Source organism: Hyperolius riggenbachi, chromosome 4 (assembly GCF_040937935.1).
Source record: "Hyperolius riggenbachi isolate aHypRig1 chromosome 4, aHypRig1.pri, whole genome shotgun sequence".
In the NCBI taxonomy this organism is placed as follows: Eukaryota; Metazoa; Chordata; class Amphibia; order Anura; family Hyperoliidae; genus Hyperolius; species Hyperolius riggenbachi.
The window spans coordinates 377,963,624-377,982,597 of record NC_090649.1 but is presented as its reverse complement, the minus strand read 5'-3'; the positions used below and the strand labels follow the sequence as shown (position 1 = coordinate 377,982,597).

General features: G+C 47.9%; 2 protein-coding genes across 4 annotated transcripts in view; one reads left to right on the top strand and one right to left on the bottom strand.

The window, feature by feature from the left end:
• Nucleotides 1-5,279, bottom strand: part of LOC137504094 (ghrelin-like) — a 65,045-nt gene extending 59,766 nt beyond the window's left edge. Inside the window, exon 1 of the mRNA XM_068232069.1 lies at nt 5,183-5,279. Coding sequence (XP_068088170.1) covers nt 5,183-5,207 — 25 coding nt within the window. The 5' untranslated portion in view covers nt 5,208-5,279. The remainder of the gene's footprint in view (nt 1-5,182) is intronic.
• A 65-nt stretch (nt 5,280-5,344) lies between these two features.
• The window catches only part of SMYD3 (SET and MYND domain containing 3), a 437,216-nt gene continuing 423,586 nt past the window's right edge, over nt 5,345-18,974 (top strand). For all 3 annotated transcript variants that reach the window (XM_068232068.1, XM_068232066.1, XM_068232067.1), the window contains exon 1: nt 5,345-5,584. In XM_068232068.1, the coding sequence (XP_068088169.1) occupies nt 5,421-5,584 (164 nt within the window). In that variant the 5' untranslated portion in view covers nt 5,345-5,420. The remainder of the gene's footprint in view (nt 5,585-18,974) is intronic.

Below are 18,974 nucleotides of genomic sequence, written 5' to 3'. Positions count from 1 at the left end.
ACGTGTCCCAGGTAAAACGGGACGTCTGTTCAGGGTACCTTAAACTGTAATATCGCCCACTTGAGCCATAGGGAAACAAGGACATTACCTTTCACATTCAGTTGTACAGTAACTGACAGCTGCTATATAACTGACAGCAACTGGTATATTTCAGTTCTGACAAAATATTGTCAGAACTGGAAGGGACCACTGTAAGAAGAAAATGGTAAGCTTCTGGAAAGCAACTGACAGCGAGGTAAGTATACAATATTCATTTGCAGCTACATCATGTGTTTATTTTAAATAATGTTCCTCGCTTCAGGTTCACTTTAAGTACACTGCCCAGAAACAGTAGAGTGACCAGACGTCCCGTATTGCCCGGGACACGTCCCGGATTCGGGGTCCGCTGTCCCAGGCAGCATGAGGTCCCGGGAAACGTCCCGCTTTCAGCAGCGGGACGCAGGGCCGGCCCGCCCATGAGGCGGGGTGAGGCGGGTTCCTCAGGCAGCAAGATGTGGAGGGGCGGTATCAGGCATAACAGGAAGTGACTGCGCCTGGTCCTTGCCGCCTTCTAGTCTGACTGCCTGGGGAGGAGCATTCTGCGGGGCTGTCTCTATTTGGGGGGGCTCTCCCGCAATCCCGGGAACCCCCCCTTCTGTCCCGGTGGCTTGGCAGAGTTGGAGGTGAAAAAAAAATGATCACGGAGCCAGCAGCTCCATTACGGCAAGCAGGAGCTTCATTCCTCCCCCTACTGTGTGTGCGTGTGTACAATTCACACTCCGCCCCCTCGCACAGTGCGGGAACATCAATACTTACTCCTCTCAAATGGAAATGCTGCTTGCCGTTCTCTCCCGGCTTATTGCTGGACTAGTTTACCTGTGTATCAAGCAGTGTCTCTGGGGAGGGGATGAAGCAGAACGGAGGTTTCACACGGAGGTTTTGCTTCAGATGACGGAGCTGGGACGAGTAAGCAAACAGATGCAATATATACTGTCTGCAGATAAGATAACTTTGCAGGGCAGCTGTGTGCTTTGTCCCACTCTCAGCCTGCCTGATTTATTGCCTCAATAAAAACGTCCTATTTCCTCCTTCACTCTTTTCACTTTCCTTCACTCTCTCACTGTTTCCTTATCCTATCTTGTTTTTTCTCTTCGGCTTTCCCTTCCTCCCCATCTCTATCCTTTGCTTCTCTATTGCTCCTCTCACTCCCCTTTCCTCTCAATTTTGAGGAGAAGGAAACCTGATAAACTGCACTGATATCTCACTCTCTGTCCCCCTCTTCTTCTCTACCAATCTCTCTTCTTTCCTCTGCTCTGTGTCCTCATTCTTTCCTTCTCTTACTCTCTCCCCCCCCCCCCCCCCCCCTTGTTTGCAATAATTGTCCCCTCTTTTGCTCTTTTTCTAATCTTCCTTTCTCTTATACATAGCTCCCAACAGCCTCTTTTGGAGGGACAGTCCCTCTTTGAGAGCCCTGTCCCTCATTCCCTCTTTCCTCCTCATTTGTCCCTCTTTCAGGACTTTGTCCCTCTTTCAGGACTTTGTCACTCTTTCTATGTAAATATATATATTTCTCTACTAAAAAAAGTGTTCAATTGACTAAACTTTATTCCCATCCTTTAAATTGATATATTGCTGATTTTAAAATGTTAATATGAAGGAAAATTAACCAGGATAGAAAGGACCAATCTTTATGGTATACGTGACTTGGGGTGTGACGAGGGTGTGATCAGGGTGTGTGGCAGGGGCATGGCTTAAGTGTCCCTCTTTCTCATCTCAAAAAGTTGGGAGGTATGGGAGAGCGAGTGCTGGTTGATTGGCTGCTTCCTCAATTTGCCTGCAGGCTGCAGTGCAGACTCTGCAGTGAAGTCCTGGCTGTGACGCCTCCGTGCCTGCACACACCGTGAGTCATTGACCCGGCCGCCCGGACTGTGTTCTGCCTGGGACCCGCCCCCAACTAAGCTGTGCAGTGCACCGCACGTCAGTTCTGCTGCCACGTGCCACTCACCGTGATGCCGCCGGGCCAGCCGCCCTAGAGGGGGTGCGCTGTATGGAGGGGAGAACCGCAGCCGCGGGGAGGGCAGCCCGACCTCTCCCTCCCTCCCTCTCCCAGGGCTGGTCTCCGTGCTCCCCCCTCCAGACTTGACATAGAGCAATGTGCAGGGAAGCCTGTACTAAACGACTCACCTCCCTGCGTTCCCATCGCCGCTCAGTCGCCGCTGGTCTTCTGTTCTCCGCATACGCTGATACACACACTGCTTCCGGCAAGCAGTGTGTGTATCAGCGTATGCGGAGAGAAGAAGACCAGCGGCGACTGAGCGGCGATGGGAACGCAGGGAGGTGAGTCGTTTAGTACAGGCTTCCCTGCACATTGCTCTATGTCAAGTCTGGAGGGGGGAGCACAGAGACCAGCCCTGGGAGAGGGAGGGAGGGAGAGGTCGGGCTGCCCTCCCCGCGGCTCTCCCCTCCTTTAGGGGGGCAGCTACTTATCTAATCTATACTGGGGGGCAGCTACCTATCTAACCTATACTGGGGTAACCTACCTAATCTAACCTATACTGGGGGGCACCTACCTAATCTAACCTATACTGGGGGGCACCTACCTAATCTAACCTATACTGGGGGGCACCTACCTATCTAACCTACAATGGAGGTACTTACCAATCTAACCTATACTGAGGGCAGCTACCTATGTAATCTATACTGGGGCACCTACCTATCTAACTTGTATTGGGGCACCTACCTACCTACCTAGCTAGCCTACCTAGTGGAGTGGGACCAAGTTGGTTTGCTGAGACAGTGTGTTGGTTGGGTCAGGTGCACCGTGTTGGGTGGAATCGTCACGATTCCTCTCCACACCCAACCAACACACTGTCTCAGCAAACCAACTCGGTCCCACTCCCTGGATTATACATGATTCATTTAAATCCTCTAACACATCCACTTCTAAGATGAGGGCTAAAGCCTGGTACACACGTTCAATTATGATTGGCCAATCACTGACCAATTTTACCACCTGCGTCATGTAGTATGAGGCTGGGCAGCAGATATTGCGCACTATGAGCAGATTTTGTAGGTATCCCTTATACTACATGAAGGAAGGTGGTAAAATTGGTCAATGATTGGCCAATCGTAATTGAAAGTGTGTAATCAGGCTTAATTCCGCTAAGAAAGACAGGAGGGAGAACAAGCAGATGGAGACAGACAGGGATATGGGGGGGGGGGTATCGGCTGGGGGGGTATCGGGGGGGGGGGGGGGGCGCCTTCACGATCTTTGCCTCAGGCAGCAGAAAGTCCAGGACCGGCCCTGGCGGGACGTCCCGGCCTCGGGACTCTGGCCACTCTCCTCATGAACTGGCAGCGGCGTCTATAGACGCCGTGCCAGTTCATTGCCCGCAGCCCCGCTCCAGCCTCCTCTACCGGTGTCTGTTCCGAGACCGGCAGGCGAGCAGGGCTACGGCAAGATGGCTGCCGAAGCCCTGTACTGGAAACTTTGTGTCTCCAGTACAGGGCTTCGGGCGCCATCTTGCCGTAGCCCTGCTCTGCTTGTCAGCGCGGGAGACTTCAGGAGGAAGGTGGTCCCGGGAGCAGCGCGCCAGAGGCCGGAGACTTCTGCCAGGTGAGTAAATGCTTTATTTTTCAGGTAAAATGTTTGCCCGCATTGCGTTTCTTTTTCAGGTGAAATGTTTGCCCGCATTGCGTTTTTTTCAGGTGAAATGTTTGCCCGCATTGCGTTTTTTTTTTCCTGGTGAAATGTTTGCCCGCATTGCGTTTCTTTTCTGGTGAAATGTTTGCCCGCATTGCGTTTTTTTTCCAGGTGAAATGTTTGCCCGCATGCGTTTCTTTTGTGGTGAATTGTTTGCCCGCATTGCGTTTCTTTTGTGGTGAAATGTTTGCCCGCATTGCGTTTCTTTTCTGGTAAAATGTTTGCCCGCATTGCGTTTCTTTTCTGGTGAAATGTTTGTCTGCATTGCGTTTCTTTTCTGGTGAAATGTTTGCCCACATTGCGTTTCTTTTCTGGTGAAATGTTTGCCCGCATTGCGTTTCTTTTCTGGTGAAATGTTTGCCCGCATTGCGTTTCTTTTCTGGTGAAATGTTTGCCCGCATTGCGTTAATTTTCTGGTGAAATGTTTGACCGCATTGCGTGTTTCTTTTCTTGTAAAATGTTTGCCCGCATTGCGTTTCTTTTCTGGTGAAATGTTTGCCTGCATTGCGTTTCTTTTCTGGTGAAATGTTTGCCCGCATTGCTTTTCTTTTCTGGTGAAATGTTTGCCCGCGTTGCGTTAATTTTCTGGTGAAATGTTTGCCCGCATTGCGTTTCTTTTCTGGTGAAATGTTTGCCCGCATTGCGTTTCTTTTCTGGTGAAATGTTTGCCCGCATTGCGTTTCTTTTCTGGTGAAATGTTTGCCCGCATTGCGTTAATTTTCTGGTGAAATGTTTGCCTGCATTGCATTTATTTTGTACTGACATGTTTGCCTGCATTGTATTTATTTTGTACTGATATGTTGCCCGCATTGTGTTTATTTTGTACTGATATGTTGCCCGCATTGCGTTTATTTTATACTGACATGTTGCCCGCATTGCATTTATTTTGTGCTGCCATGTTGCCCATTGCGTTTATTTTCTGGTGTCCGGGGTAACTGTTACTGCATTTATTATTTAATGGTCATAGATAGCTATGTTTGCTGCTTTGTGGTTACGGTATACTATTAGCATCACACAGTATCTGCACACCCATGATGCAAAGTCTCGTTTGTCCACATCATGGCGTAAACACTGCTTTCTTATGCCTCGCTGTTACATCATTACGTTAGCTCCGCCCATACAATGGCATGGTCACGCCTATTTTTCGCTACGCGCTTCTCAGTCCTCCCCACTTTTCGCCCCCCCACCCCACGTCCCAGGTTGGACACACAAAAATCTGGTCACTCTAAAGAAACAGCCAAGTGGAAGACACATAAGACGGGTAGTCAAGTCAGAGGGTGATGGGGAATCCAATTCTGGGAAATGTCCCAACCACACTGGACGTCGTCTGGTAACTGGTCTGTCACCCCTGGTCTTTGCCCCACTCGGCACAATTTGGCCGTCTACAAAATGTTTTTTTTTTCACAGAGTAGCCAAATAATTAAAACCAGCGACTGAAAGTAAACAAGATTCAGCTAGCAAACACACACACTTTTCGACAGAGTGCAGAACTTTGTATACCGAGGCGAGCTGTTTCCAGTAACATAATTAGTACTCTAACAAACGCTGCAACACTATCTACTTCCGAGTCTTTCACAGGCAGGTTCACGGCATCTCATTCTCCAGCACTGCGCTTTGTATTGCCACGCCCATTTTTCATATGCATCCAATCCGAGAACACATTGCACTGAGCTAGGCGCGCATTTATGTGTACAGTTCTCGGGGTCATGCATGAGAATTAAGCGAGGATTTAGTTATTATGGCGGGAAATTGTGAGATATTTCAGAGTCCAGGGAAAGGCAACGGGCTGCGTGCAACCAGAGACCTGACTGTGAGCGAGATGGTGATTAGCACGGAGCCTTTCGTATACACCGCGTGTCATGGGAAGACTCGAGGAGCGACTTGCCATTACTGTCTACGCAGGTACTTCCGTCTGACACTCGTCATAGCGGCAGCCAATCACAAGCACAGCAGCATCATCCGTTACCTTACCTTCGACTCCTCCCCATTTACGGCTGTCACTGTCATGTACTATCCATTTACAGTATAAGTGGATGGAACTTGATTAGTATAGACTATGTAAGACATATGAATACACTGTATGTTTAGTATTTTTCTAGTTCAAAAGGTGTGTAGGTGTCTTAAAGGAAAATGTTTATGTTGTCCTTGATAGCAACCAAAATATCCCCCTCTAAGTTTTTAATACTTGCTATACTGAAAAACAGAAAGAGACCAGGGGTGTAGCAATGGGGGTGCAAAGGTTGCTGCTGCATCAGGGCCCTTGGGCCAGAGGGGTCCCGTAGGGCCCTCCCTCAACTTCAGTATTAGCTTTCTATTGGTCCTCTGCTCATAATCACTTCTATAGATACTTTGAATAGTAGTAATCATTAACAAGCTGTTGCCCATCCCCTTCTTGTACCTCTGACACTGTAGTTGCCATTGGCAGGTTTTGGTGCACCGTATCAATTGTTTTGTATAGAGTGCTTGGGGGGCCCCAATGTAAAACATGCATCGGGGCCCACAGCTCCTTAGCTACGCCACTGAAGGGGACCTAAAGTGTTCCAGAGACATATACAGAGACATATACAATAAAACATTTTATACATACCTGGGGCTTCCTCCAGCCCTAGGCACACGGATTACTCTGCCGATCTTTGTATCCATCCGCCTTCTGTATCGCCGCTACTGGGCCCCATAACTTCGGCCAGTTGCAGCCAGTCTGCCGCAAGAGGGGTGAGCTCTCTCCAGCTCCGGTACCGGTTCCCGTAACTTTGGCCAGTCTGCGCAAGAGGAGTGCACTCTCTACGTATCTCTCCGGCAGCCGGGCTAAGCGATGCATAGAGAGCGCACTTCTCTTGTGCAGACTGGCTGCAACTGGCCGAAGTTACAGGACCCGGTACGGGAGCTGGAGAAGACTGAGGATGGCAGCGTGGGATCGATCCGTGCATATGGGGCTGAAGGAAGCCCCAGGTATGTATAAAACTTTCATTTTATACATCTCTGGTTTCCTTTAAAGTGAACTAAGTAAAAATATTTAAAATAAACACGTGATGTACCAACAAATGAATATTACATACTTACCTCGCTGTCAGTTCCTTTCAGAAGCTCACCATTTTCTTCTAACAATGATTCCTTAGATTTTGTCAGAACTGAAATAAATCAGTTGATGTAATTTATATATCAGTTGCTGTAAGTTTAATAACTGAAAGGACAACTGATGTGTGAGGTAATGTCCATGTTTCCCTATGGCTCAAGTGGGCGATATTACAGTTTAACAGTCTGCTGACCTGGAAGCTGTAACAGGGTCATTTTTAAAATGGAGGACTGAGAATTCCATCAATCACAGTTTCCAAACAGGACATATGAGAGGATAAAGAGATTGATGAGTAGACTACATGGGAGGTAAGGATGACGATTGTATGTTTATTTTGACAGTTTAGGTTTGCTTTAACCACTTCCGGATTCCGGGTGGTTTGGCTGATCTGTGCTGCGGGGGCTCCTCAGCCCGCAGCACAGATCAGAAATCAGGCAGGGTGATCAGACTTCCCCCACCTTTTTTCCCCACTAGGGGGATGTCCTGCTGGGGGGGTCTGATCGCCGCCGCGCTGCTGTGCCTAGCGGGGGGGGGGGGGCTTCTCAAAGCCCCCCTCCCCAGCACTAGTCCTCCCTCTGCCTCCTTCCCTCCCTCTCCCGTCCCCTGTGTGCGGCGCAGGACGGAAAGCCGTCCTGCGCCGGATAGGATAGGCTTTAGCCTATCAGATGCCGGCGATCCCCGGCCAATCAGAGTCCGGGGATCGCCGATCTCCTCTACGGTGCTGCTGCGCAGCAGCGCCGTATATATGTAAACACCGGGGAAGATCTTCCCCGCGTGTTTACATTTACCCTGCGAGCCGCGATCGGCGGCTCGCAGGGTGTTCACGGAGACACCCTCCGTGAACTGACATGGAACGGCCGCTCAGGATTCAGGGGCATAGTTAAGCGTACGCAGAAACCTGAAGTGGTTAAAGTGCACCTGAAGACAACATTGCATACAAAGTAGATACTTCAGTAGAGGGAAACCTTTGAATAATCCAGAGGCTGCCAACCATCCCCCTCGAGCATGCTGTTCCAGTGATTGGACCCTCTGAACCTATTCGGTAAGGGCTTGTCAAATGGTTTCACAAGACCATGCTCCCATCAGGTTTGCCACCTTATCCCTTTAAATACCAACACATCTAAGTTATACAGGTTCTGGGGCTAATCATAATAATCGCCTTAACTGCATCTAACTAACCACAAGGCATGTATAATTCATATGTGCTGGTATTTAAAAGAATAAAGTGGCAACCCTGGCTCCCATCTGTATACGAGCAGGCTGTCTTGCAGTATCCTTTGTGCTTTTTCCTCCATGCACGAGCGGCCCTGTGCTACTGTGGGCAAGCAGTGCACCTGTGCAGGGGAACCCTGCTTGTTTATGGATGGAAGCATGGCAGCGAATAAGAAGGTCCTGGTGACCAGCGGTGGGCTCAGGAAGGATCAGAGAAGCCTCTGGAGCATCCCGATGCTTCCCTCTACTGAGCTAAGTATCTACCTACCGGTTTTTTTATTTTTCAAAATTGCAGGTTTGCTGTAAGAAAATGTCTTTGTAGGGCTAGTGCTACATGTACCTATGGTTATCTCATCTTGTCACATCGGGAATGCTTTCAAGCATGGATCCTTTGGCAACTTATTTATGTTTTGTTTATATTGTATAAGCACGGTTGAATATTATATGCGCGATACGCACTTTACTGATCCTGGGTTTGGACCGTATGGGTGCTTAGCCGGAAGCGTCCTGTGAGTGGTGATGCCTTTTCTTGAAGGGACCGAGTCACTTCTTGTAAATGTATGTGTTTTTGCATTTTTGCCTGGTCGTGGAACATTGCTGATTATTACAAGGCTGATTTTGTGAGTCTTGCCGTATATAGGACTGTTGAATTCTAATATGTACCGTATTTTTCGGACCATAAGACGCACTTTTTCTCCCCCAAACATGGGGGGAAAATGTGCCTGCGTCTTATGGTCCGGATGCTGCAATTTTTACTGGTGCCAGTTGTCACCCCCCTGTAAAATACTGTTTCCCCGCGGCTGTCCTATTCCCCGTCTGTGTAAGTCATCGCTGTGGGGTTTGCAGGAGGGTTATGAGTCTAAGTGTCCCCGCGGCTGTGTCCCCGCGGCTAAGTGTCCCTCTATACACGTGCTCCCGCCCCCTCCTCCTCTGCCCCGTCCACCCGACCACGTTGCCCGGCTCTCTATGGGATATGTGGGGAGTGTGAAGGCGGCCGCTTACCGCTGGATGCTATCGCCGATCAGCGGTAATCCTCCGTGATACAGCCGCCGGGTGGTCCGTGCACGCTGCCAAAGCCTTCCTCCCTTCACTTCCGCTTACATCATCAATGCGGAAGTGAAGGGAGGAAGGCTTTGGCAGCGTGCACGGACCACCCGGCGGCTGTATCACGGAGGATTACCGCTGATCGGCGATAGCATCCTGCGGTAAGCGGCCGCCTTCACACTCCCCACATATCCCATAGAGAGCCGGGCAACGTGGTCGGGTGGACGGGGCAGAGGAGGAGGGGGCGGGAGCACGTGTATAGAGGGACACTTAGCCGCGGGGACACAGCCGCGGGGACACAGCCGCGGGGACACTTAGACTCATAACCCTCCTGCAAACCACAGCGATGACTTACACAGACGGGGAAACAGACACAAGGGACACTTTGACAGACACAGGGGACACTTTGACAGACACAGGGGACACTTTGACAGACACAGGGGCACTTTGACAGACACAGGGGGCACTTTGACAGTAACAGGGGACACTTTGACAGACACAGGGGACACTTTGACAGACACAGGGGACACTTTGACAGACACAGGGGACACTTTGTCAGACACAGGGAACACTTTGACAGACACAGGGGACACTTTGACAGACACAGGGGACACTTTGACAGACACAGGGGGCACTTTGACAGACACAGGGGGCACTTTGACAGACACAGGGGGCACTTTGACAGACACAGGGGGCACTTTGTCAGACACAGGGGGCACTTTGTCAGACACAGGGGGCACTTTGTCAGACACAGGGGGCACTTTGACAGACACAGGGGGCACTTTGACAGACACAGGGGGCACTTTGACAGACACAGTGGACACTTTGACAGACACAGGGGACACTTTGTCAGACACAGGGAACACTTTGACAGACACAGGGGACACTTTGACAGACACAGGGGGCACTTTGACAGACACAGGGGGCACTTTGTCAGACACAGGGGGCACTTTGTCAGACACAGGGGGCACTTTGTCAGACACAGGGGGCACTTTGACAGACACAGGGGGCACTTTGACAGACACAGGGGGCACTTTGACAGACACAGGGGGCACTTTGACAGACACAGGGGGCACTTTGACAGACACAGGGGGCACTTTGACAGACACAGGGGACACTTTGACAGACACAGGGGACACTTTGACAGACACAGGGGACACTTTGACAGACACAGGGGACACTTTGACAGACACAGGGGACACTTTGACAGACACAGGGGACACTTTGACAGACACAGGGGGACACAGGGGCCACCTAATAAGACATGGTGGAATTTAAGAGGACACAAGGGGCACGGATGAGGACACGGGGACAGAGGAGGACACAAGGGGACAGAGGAGGTCACAAGGCAGACACTAAAGGTACAAAGGGGAAACAGGGACACAAGAGGTACAAGGGGGACATATAAATTGGGGAGGGGAGAGGATCCACAAGATGCCCCTGCACCATGGATGCACCAGGTTTAGTTTTTCTTTTTTTTACCTGGTTTTTGTCCTTCAAACCTAGGTGCGTCCTATGGTCCGGAGCGTCTTATGGTCCGAAAAATACGGTAAATCTTATGTTTTTTTGTCAGTGGACAGTGCTGTTCTTAAAAAAATTTTTATACATTTTTTTGAATATAAATAAATTGTGATTTGCTGCTTTATCATTTGAGTGGTACAAGTTTATAAGGGTTTATTTTCCTTCTGTTCATCTTTCAATCAGAACCGTTACAATAAATGTTATAATACAGCTGTGTACTTGTAATTGGTGGTCATGTGGTGGATCATGCTTAGTACAGAGTAATTGTTAAAATATGGACATTTTGATAAAGGACATAAAGCACCATGTTTAGAGTGGATTCCTTATTCCAGTGCTACACATTCTAAAGGTTTTCAAGTTCCAGTGGCTGCAGTGCAAAGTATTATAAAAAAAAATACAAGATGTTCCGCACTGTTGAAAATCTCAGAGGACGTGGTCGGAAGCCAAAAGTAACACCTGTGCTGGCCAGGAGGATAGTGAGAGAGGTGAAAAAGAAGAATCACCACCAAGGCCATTCTGGTGAATCTGGACTCTGCTGGTGGCAATGTCTCAAGGCAGACAATCCAACGGACGCTGCACACTGCTGGGTTCCATGGATGCAGACCAAGGAGGACGCCACTTCTACAGATAAAACACACAAAAGCTTGCTTGGCCTTTGCAAATGCTCAATTGGACAAAGAAGAAGACTTCTGGTCTTCTGTGTTATGGTCAGATGAAAAAATAATTGAATTGTTTGGTCACAATGATGTTTCCTTCATTTGTTGTAAAAAAAAAAAAAGGAGACGCCTTCAACCCAAAGTACACCATCCCCACTGTCAAACATGGTGGTGGGTCATGCATCATGCATCTCCTGAGAATGTCTGGATACTGATGTGTTGCGTTTGTGTTTTATATCTCCAAGGTGTTCCAAAATTCTGGTTTTGACTGCTCTAGTTGTTTCCCCATGTATAAACTGGGGCATGGACATTGAATAGCATATACCACACCTTCTGTTTCACAATTTAAAAAATCGAGTAAATCGAATATGCGACCATTCTTAGGGCCAACAAAACTTTTTTATTTTTTTCTACTTGGATACATGCTTTACATCTGCCACATTTATGCATTCCTTTAGGACGTACGAGGCCAAAATCCTTAAAAAAGTCACGTACCTGGAAGATGTTTATATGCACGGAGGACGCCGTAGCGTGGATCGGAGGGGTTGGCCCTAGAGCTGCGCAGCCGCACTCGGGGCAATGCGGACTGCACAGCCGCGGCCAGCTCCGGCGGCCATATTAGGAGCGGCATGAGAGCCCGACCCGGCCTGTGGGGTCGCGATCGGGACAGGGGGCGCTTTCAGGAAGGGGACCCGGCGGAACTGCACGGAGGGCGCGGACGGCGTCCTCCGTGCATATAAACATCTTCCAGGTACTTGACTTTTTTTAAGGACTTTGGCCTCGTAAGTCCTTTAAGAGTGGAGTCCAACCAAGTTATTTTTCTGGAACACCCACGCTTTATTGATAGAAAGGAATGGGTTAGGGTATCTCCCAGATTCTTTGCTCTTCTATATGTAAATTGATGGAATGGCGGTAGGAAGTCCCTCAGTTGGGGATCCAGTTGAAGGATAGACCAATGAGTGTTCCCCAGTTTAGGAAGCCAGGTACAGGTGTGGCCAGTATAGGTAGCCAGGTTTAGGGGTTCCCCAGTATAGGAAGCCAGGTACAGGTGTGGCCAGTATAGGTAGCCAGGTCTAGGTGTTCCCCAGTATAGGTTAGAAAGGTATAGGTAGCTTTGTATATGTGTCCCCCTCCCCCTGATTCCCCCCCCCCCCCGGATCTCCCCCCGATCCCTAGCACTTACAGCATCCCTCTGCACAGCTTGTGTCTTCTCCTTGAGGTTGATCGGGACCTGGCAGCGTCATGACGTCACTAACGTCGTGACGTCATAAATGTCATGGCGCTGCCGGGTCCCGATCACCTGCCGAGAGAAGACCCGAGCTGTGTGGAAGGCTGCTGTGAGCGCCGGGGATCAGGGGAGATCATGGGGAGGGGAGCACCTATAGTAAGCGACCTATACCTGTGTAACCTTTATTGGGGACACCTATAGGCTAGGAAACCCTCTGGGCGGCATGCCTGTAATGGTCATTACATGCAATGCATTACGCTCTACTCATTGTGCGGTAAAACTTTAAACATGTAATTCTGCTTATTGCAGTTTATTGCATTCACCCCATAATGAGATTAATGTGTGTTGTACAACCCAAAGCCTACATAGAGCTAGGCTCTTGCTTTTTTTCCTGCTGTAAGAGTTAAAGGGAACCTGAGATAACTTTGAAAAAAGAGTTTCACTGACCTGGGGTTTCTGCCAGCCCACTGCAGCCGCCCTGTGCCCGCGCCGGTACTGAACAGTCCCCAGTCATGGCTCTGTTTCGATTCTGGCAGTCGATGGCCACTGCACCTGCACAGCCCTGGCTGGGCGAGTCCTCGTTTGCGCTCCCATAGCCAGGAGTGTCCTGTGCAGGACATTCCTGGTGATGGGAGCGCTAACGAGGACACTTGTGGCCAGGGCCGTGCAGACGCAGTGGCTGTCGACTTGCAAATCGGCGGTAACGAAACTAAGCTGCGGCGGGGGATTGGAGGATCACCCCAGGATGGCGTGGGCACAGGGCAGCTGCTGTAAGTGAAACTTTTTTTTTAAGTTACTTCAGGTTCCCTTTAAGAATCCAGGTATGCAAATTACATACTCTCTTCACAACTGTAGTGTAACTCTAAACAAATTTTAAGCCATACATTTCTTGCATTTCAGATACCAACTTCTGAGTAGTGATGGCCCGAACCGTTCGCCTGGCGAACCTTTCTGGGCCTCTTACTACTTCCGGGTCGCAATGACCCGGAGTAGTACGCCTGCGCTGCCCGGCGGAGCGCGTCCTAGATCGCGCTCCCGTTGCCGGGCACTTTCTGCGCATGTGCGTGACGTCATGAGTGACGTCACGCTCATGCGCAGAGAGTGCCCGGCAACGGGAGCGCGATCTAGGACGCGCTCCGCCGGGCAGCGCAGGCGTACTACTCCGGGTCATTGCGACCCGGAAGTAGTAAGAGGCCCAGAGTAGCAGAGCGGTTCGCCGGCGAACAGTTCGGGAACCGTTCGCTACATCTCTACTTCTGAGCAGCGTTCAATATGCTGAGTTCCAGTAAAGCAGAAAAAGCAGCAATGGTTCAGTACACATTTTTCTCAGTGGAGCTGATAGGAAAGATTAACTTTGAACTTTTAGCGCATTGAATGACACTTTGCAGTGCCTCATTAACATTTGATTTACTTGATATATTTTATGGGATATGTGCAATTGTATTTTTTCCTATTTGGACTGACCCATTAAATGGGTTCTGTGGAGGGTTGAACAAAACAAAAAACTGACACTTACCTGGGCCTTCTATCGGCCCCCTGTAGCTGTCGTGCCTGACGCCGACCTCCTACGATCATCCGTTCCCCGCCGCTGGTCCTGGTCTAATGATTCCTCTAAAGAGACTGCGGCTGCGTGGTCGTGGCCGCGCGCGTGCTCGCTCCCGCTTGTGTCTCTGGGAGTTTACTGCGCAGGTGCAGTACGAGAAAACCTTGTACTGCGCAGTAAGCTCCTGGAGACGCGAGCTGGAGCGCACACTATTCGTCTTGTTAGATAAACAATTGACCGGTGCCAGCTGCGGTGAATGGGTGATCGTAGGAGGACGGCACGGGACATGACAGCTACCGGGGGCTGATAGAAGTGTCAGTTTTTGTTTTTTTCAACACTCTACAGAACCCCTTTAAGGATACAGCTCACTCTTCTTTGCACATGTTTTGGGCTTAGGTGCAATACATATGGATTTCAACTCCCTCTTTTTGCTAATGTATGCAAACTTTTTTTTCTCTCACTGCGGGAGAGTGGTTGTATGATTGTGTGTGTGTGTGTTATTACCATAACCAGGATTTGCATCTTGTACCAATTCTCATATTTTGAATATTCGCTATACCAAATAAAAAATCCATATTATGAATAGCGCATTACAGAATATCTTGGTATTGCATTTGTTTCTCTCATCCGTTTCTTCTCAGTTCAGGTTTGCATTAAATGGTATGTATATGAGCAGGCCCCTTTAAGACTTAGTGGCTAATGTAACTTTACATTTATGCCCACCCAAACCTTGAGAAATGTCTGTATTTGTTAAGGTATATACAGTAGCAATACAAAGTATGTGAACCCTTTGGAATTATATGGATTTCTACACAAATTGGTCATAAAAGGTGATCTGATCTTCATATTTTTTTGTGTGGTATTAGTTTAAGCAGACTGTGATTGTCTGTTGTTGTGACTTAGATGAAGACCAGATCACATTTTATGACCAATTTGTGCAGAAATTCATATACTTCCAAAGGGTTTACATACTTTTTGTTGCTAGTTTATAGGGACTCCGAGCAGTGCAGAAACTATGGGAAGATGCATATCATTTTAAAGCTCTCTTTCTCCTCTTTTCAATGATATATAAACCGCCGCCCTACGCCTTTTAGTTTTCACTATTTTCGCGATTGAAATTGCCGTGGCCGTGATTTCGATCGCGAAAATAGAGAAAATTCTGCTGAATGGAGCTGCTGACTTTGAGAAAAAGTCGCCCTGTGTAATACAATGTAACTATGGAAAGATGGATATCATTTTAAAGCTCTCTTTCTCCTCTTTCTGACGACACCTACGCCTTTTACTTTTCTCTATTTTCGCGATCGAAATCACGGCCACTGCAATTTCAATCGCGAAAATAGCGAAAACTAAAAGGCGTAGGGCGGCGGTTTATATATCATTGGAAAGAGGAGAAAGAGAGCTTTAAAATGATATGCATCTTCCCATAGTTTCTGCACTGCTCGGAGCCCCTTTACGTGGGTGATGTATTGCTGAAGGCTGTTAAGCACTTGAGAAAGGTCAGATGTAACTGCAATGTTGCGCAGATCTGTTGAAGTATGAAGTTCCAGGCTTTGTTTTGCTGGTTTTTCTACCTTTACCTCATTTGAACTGTAAATATATATCTTGGAAAATGCAAAAAAAGGTAGACTTTTGTGAAGCTACCCTTTTTTTTTTCTTTTGATATACCATATACTGGATAAAGACTAACCTTCAGACTCCTAAGCGATATGCAAATAGACCACAAGATGGCAGCAAAACACAAGAAATGTTGAGATTTATTTATTTTTTCTTTACCTTGCATAAATACAAATATTATTATAAGTTTAACATTTCCTGTTTTTTTTTCCTTATACCAATGACATATATTTTCAGTGGAACAGCATGTTTCTAGGACACTTGCTGTTGCATTGTTAGGAAACAAGCCAACTTAAAGAGACACTGAAGCGAAAGAAAATTATGTTATGATTTGTATGTGTAGTATAGCTAAGAAATAAAGCATTAGGAGCAGAGGCATACACTCGCCTAAAGGATTATTAGGAACACCTGTTCAATTTTTTTATTAATGCCATTATCTAATCAACCAATCACATGGCAGTTGCTTCAATGCATTTAGGGGTGTGGTCCTGGTCAAGACAATCTCCTGAACTCCAAACTCAATGTCAGAATGGGAAAGAAAGGCGATTTAATCAATTTTGAGCGTGGCACGGTTGTTGGTGCCACACAAGGCGGTCTGAGTATTTCACAATCTGCTCAGTTACTGGGATTTTCATGCACAAACATTTCTGGGGTTTACAAAGAATGGTGTGAAAAGGGAAAAATATCCAGTATGCGGCAGTCCTGTGGGCGAAAATGCCTTGTTGATTCTAGAGGTCAGAGGAGAATGAGCCGACTGTTTCAAGCTGATAGAAGAGCAAAGTTGACTGAAATAACCACTCGTTACAACCAAGGTATGCAGCAAAGCATTTGTGAAGTCACAACACACACAACCTTGAAGCGGATGGGCTACAACAGCAGAAGACCTCACTGGGTACCACTCATCTCCACTACAAATAGGAAAAAGAGGCTACAATTTGCACAAGCTCACCAAAATTGGACAGTTGAAGACTGGAAAAATGTTGCCTGGTCTGATGAGTCTCGATAGAGTCAGAATTTGGCATAAACAGAATGAAAACATGGATCCATCGTACCTTGTTGTTGGTGGTGGTGTAATGGTGTAGGGGATGTTTTCTTGGCATACTTTAGGCCCCTTAGTGCCAATTGGGCATTGTTACAGGCTACCTGAGCATTGTTTCTGACCATATCCATCCATTCATGACCACCATGTACCCATCGTCTGATGGCTACTTCCAGCAGGATAATGCACCATGTCACAAAGCTTGAATCATTTCAAATTGGTTTCTAGAACATGACAATGAGTTCACTGTACTAAAATGGCCCCCACAGTCACCAGATATCAACCCAATAAAGCATCTTTGGGATGTGATGGAATGGGAGTTTCGTGCCCTGGATGTGCATCTCACAAATCTCCAACAAATATCCTATCAATATGGGCCAACATTTCTAAAGAATACTTTCAGCACCTTGTTGAATCAATGCCACATAGAATTAAGGAAGTTCTGAAGGCAAAAGGGGGTCAAACACTATATTAGTATGGTGTACCTAATGTAACGAATAGCGGAGATGCCGCCGCGCGGTCTGGCGGCGGGGCGGCTGCCTCCGCGTTCAGACTGGCGGTTTCCACACAGCATAATGTCTGGTTTGCCTGGGCCTTCTAGTGCACACAGATGGAGAGCTACGCGCGCGCGCGCCAGAAGACAGGACCTTTATGCCAGCAGGAGAGGTATCAGCTGATCAGGACGATCAGCTGATCCCAGCGGAACTCCTGAGTGGCTGGGTGCGGCGCTGCGGAGCGCTGTAGTATATATAGATCTTGCTTGTCAGTTGCTGGTTGTCTGCCGTTGCGAATACTTACGTGTGAGCACTTAGACCTCCGTCAGATCCTACAGTGTGTTAGAACCAGTTGGAACTGGGAATTCACACTTAGCCAGATTCCGCTCTTGATGTTTACTTTGTCATCACTGTGTTATACTTTAGATCAGTTCCAGGGTGTTGAGACCAAGGACCTCACACCCAAGCATAGGATTACTGTGTTATTACTGTGTTATACTTTAGACCAGTTCCAGGGTGTTGAGACCAAGGACCTCACACCCAAGCATAGGAGACTGTGTTATTCTTTAGACTAGTTCCCGGGTGTCTAGACCAAGGACCTCACACCTCAGACTAGGATTGTGCTTGATATCTGTTATGACCTCTTGCTCTGTTGACCTCTCTCTTGCTTTCTGATTCGGTACCTCTGCCTATCTGTCTACCAGTTGCCAACCTTGCTTGTACCCGGTTACCGAATCCACCTTCTGTCTCTGTACCTTATCTGCTCGTGTGTTGCCAACCTGGCCTGTCTGACCCTTCTGACTGTCACTCATTCCTCGAGTGATCAGTCTGTCTGTACTACCCATGACACTAATCCACCAGGTGTCAGTTAGCTGCAAGGACCTCCTGCTCCTCAGAGAGTCCTTCCTGCAGTCCAGCCAGTGGCCTCTACACCATAGGAGTCCACTGGCTGCAGTACAGTCTGATTCCCAATCCATCCGGGAATCCTTGGCTGCAGCACAGTCTGATTTCCAGTCCATCAGGGAATCACTGGCTGCAAGATTATCTCTATCTCACCCGCTTAAAGAGATAGTCCCTGCACAGTCAGAGGCCACCTGCCCCTCAGGTGGTCACTGGCTGCAGTAGTATCTGTGTCTCTCTCTCCACGGGAGATAGCCTTACAGTTGCACCAAGCACTTACACTCATTAGGTGTCCAGAGGTTAATCATACTTGTATTATTGGTGATTCTGCAGATCACCCATAATCAGGTATACATCTGTATTGTTGGTGATACTGCAGATCATCAATCAGATACTCTCTGTGTGCTGACACCAATCGTTACACCTAATAATTCTTTAGGTGAGTGTAAGTCTAATATTGTTTCCAGTACAGGAAGTGTTAAGAAACTCCAGTTGTTATCTATGCAAAAAAGCCACTGAGCTAAACAACTTTCAAAGTCGCAGAGAGCTCTGTCTTCTGAAGCTTATTATCTCAAGTGACAGTCCAAAAGTTTACTAGCCTGCTCTGTAAAATCATTTAGAATGCTGAGTAGTTTCTAAACTGCAAATATTAGAGAATGATGCAATGTTGTAAAAAACGGTTCTTTTCCGTTAGCCGGGCGCATCCACTAGGTGGAGATAAAACGCCACCAGAGTTACATCTTTCCCTACTATCCATGGTGGCCTGGAGGGGGAATAGTAACTAATGCCACCTAGTGGTTGCGCCTGGCAACGGAATAGTACCTAAAAAACACTATATAACTGAAAATAAAAATGAGAATATTTTCTTTGCTACTAATGTTCTAGTAATTATCCATACTACACAACCAATTCATTATATCACAATTTTTTTCTGCTTCAGTGTCTCTTTAACCAGTTCACCCCCAAGG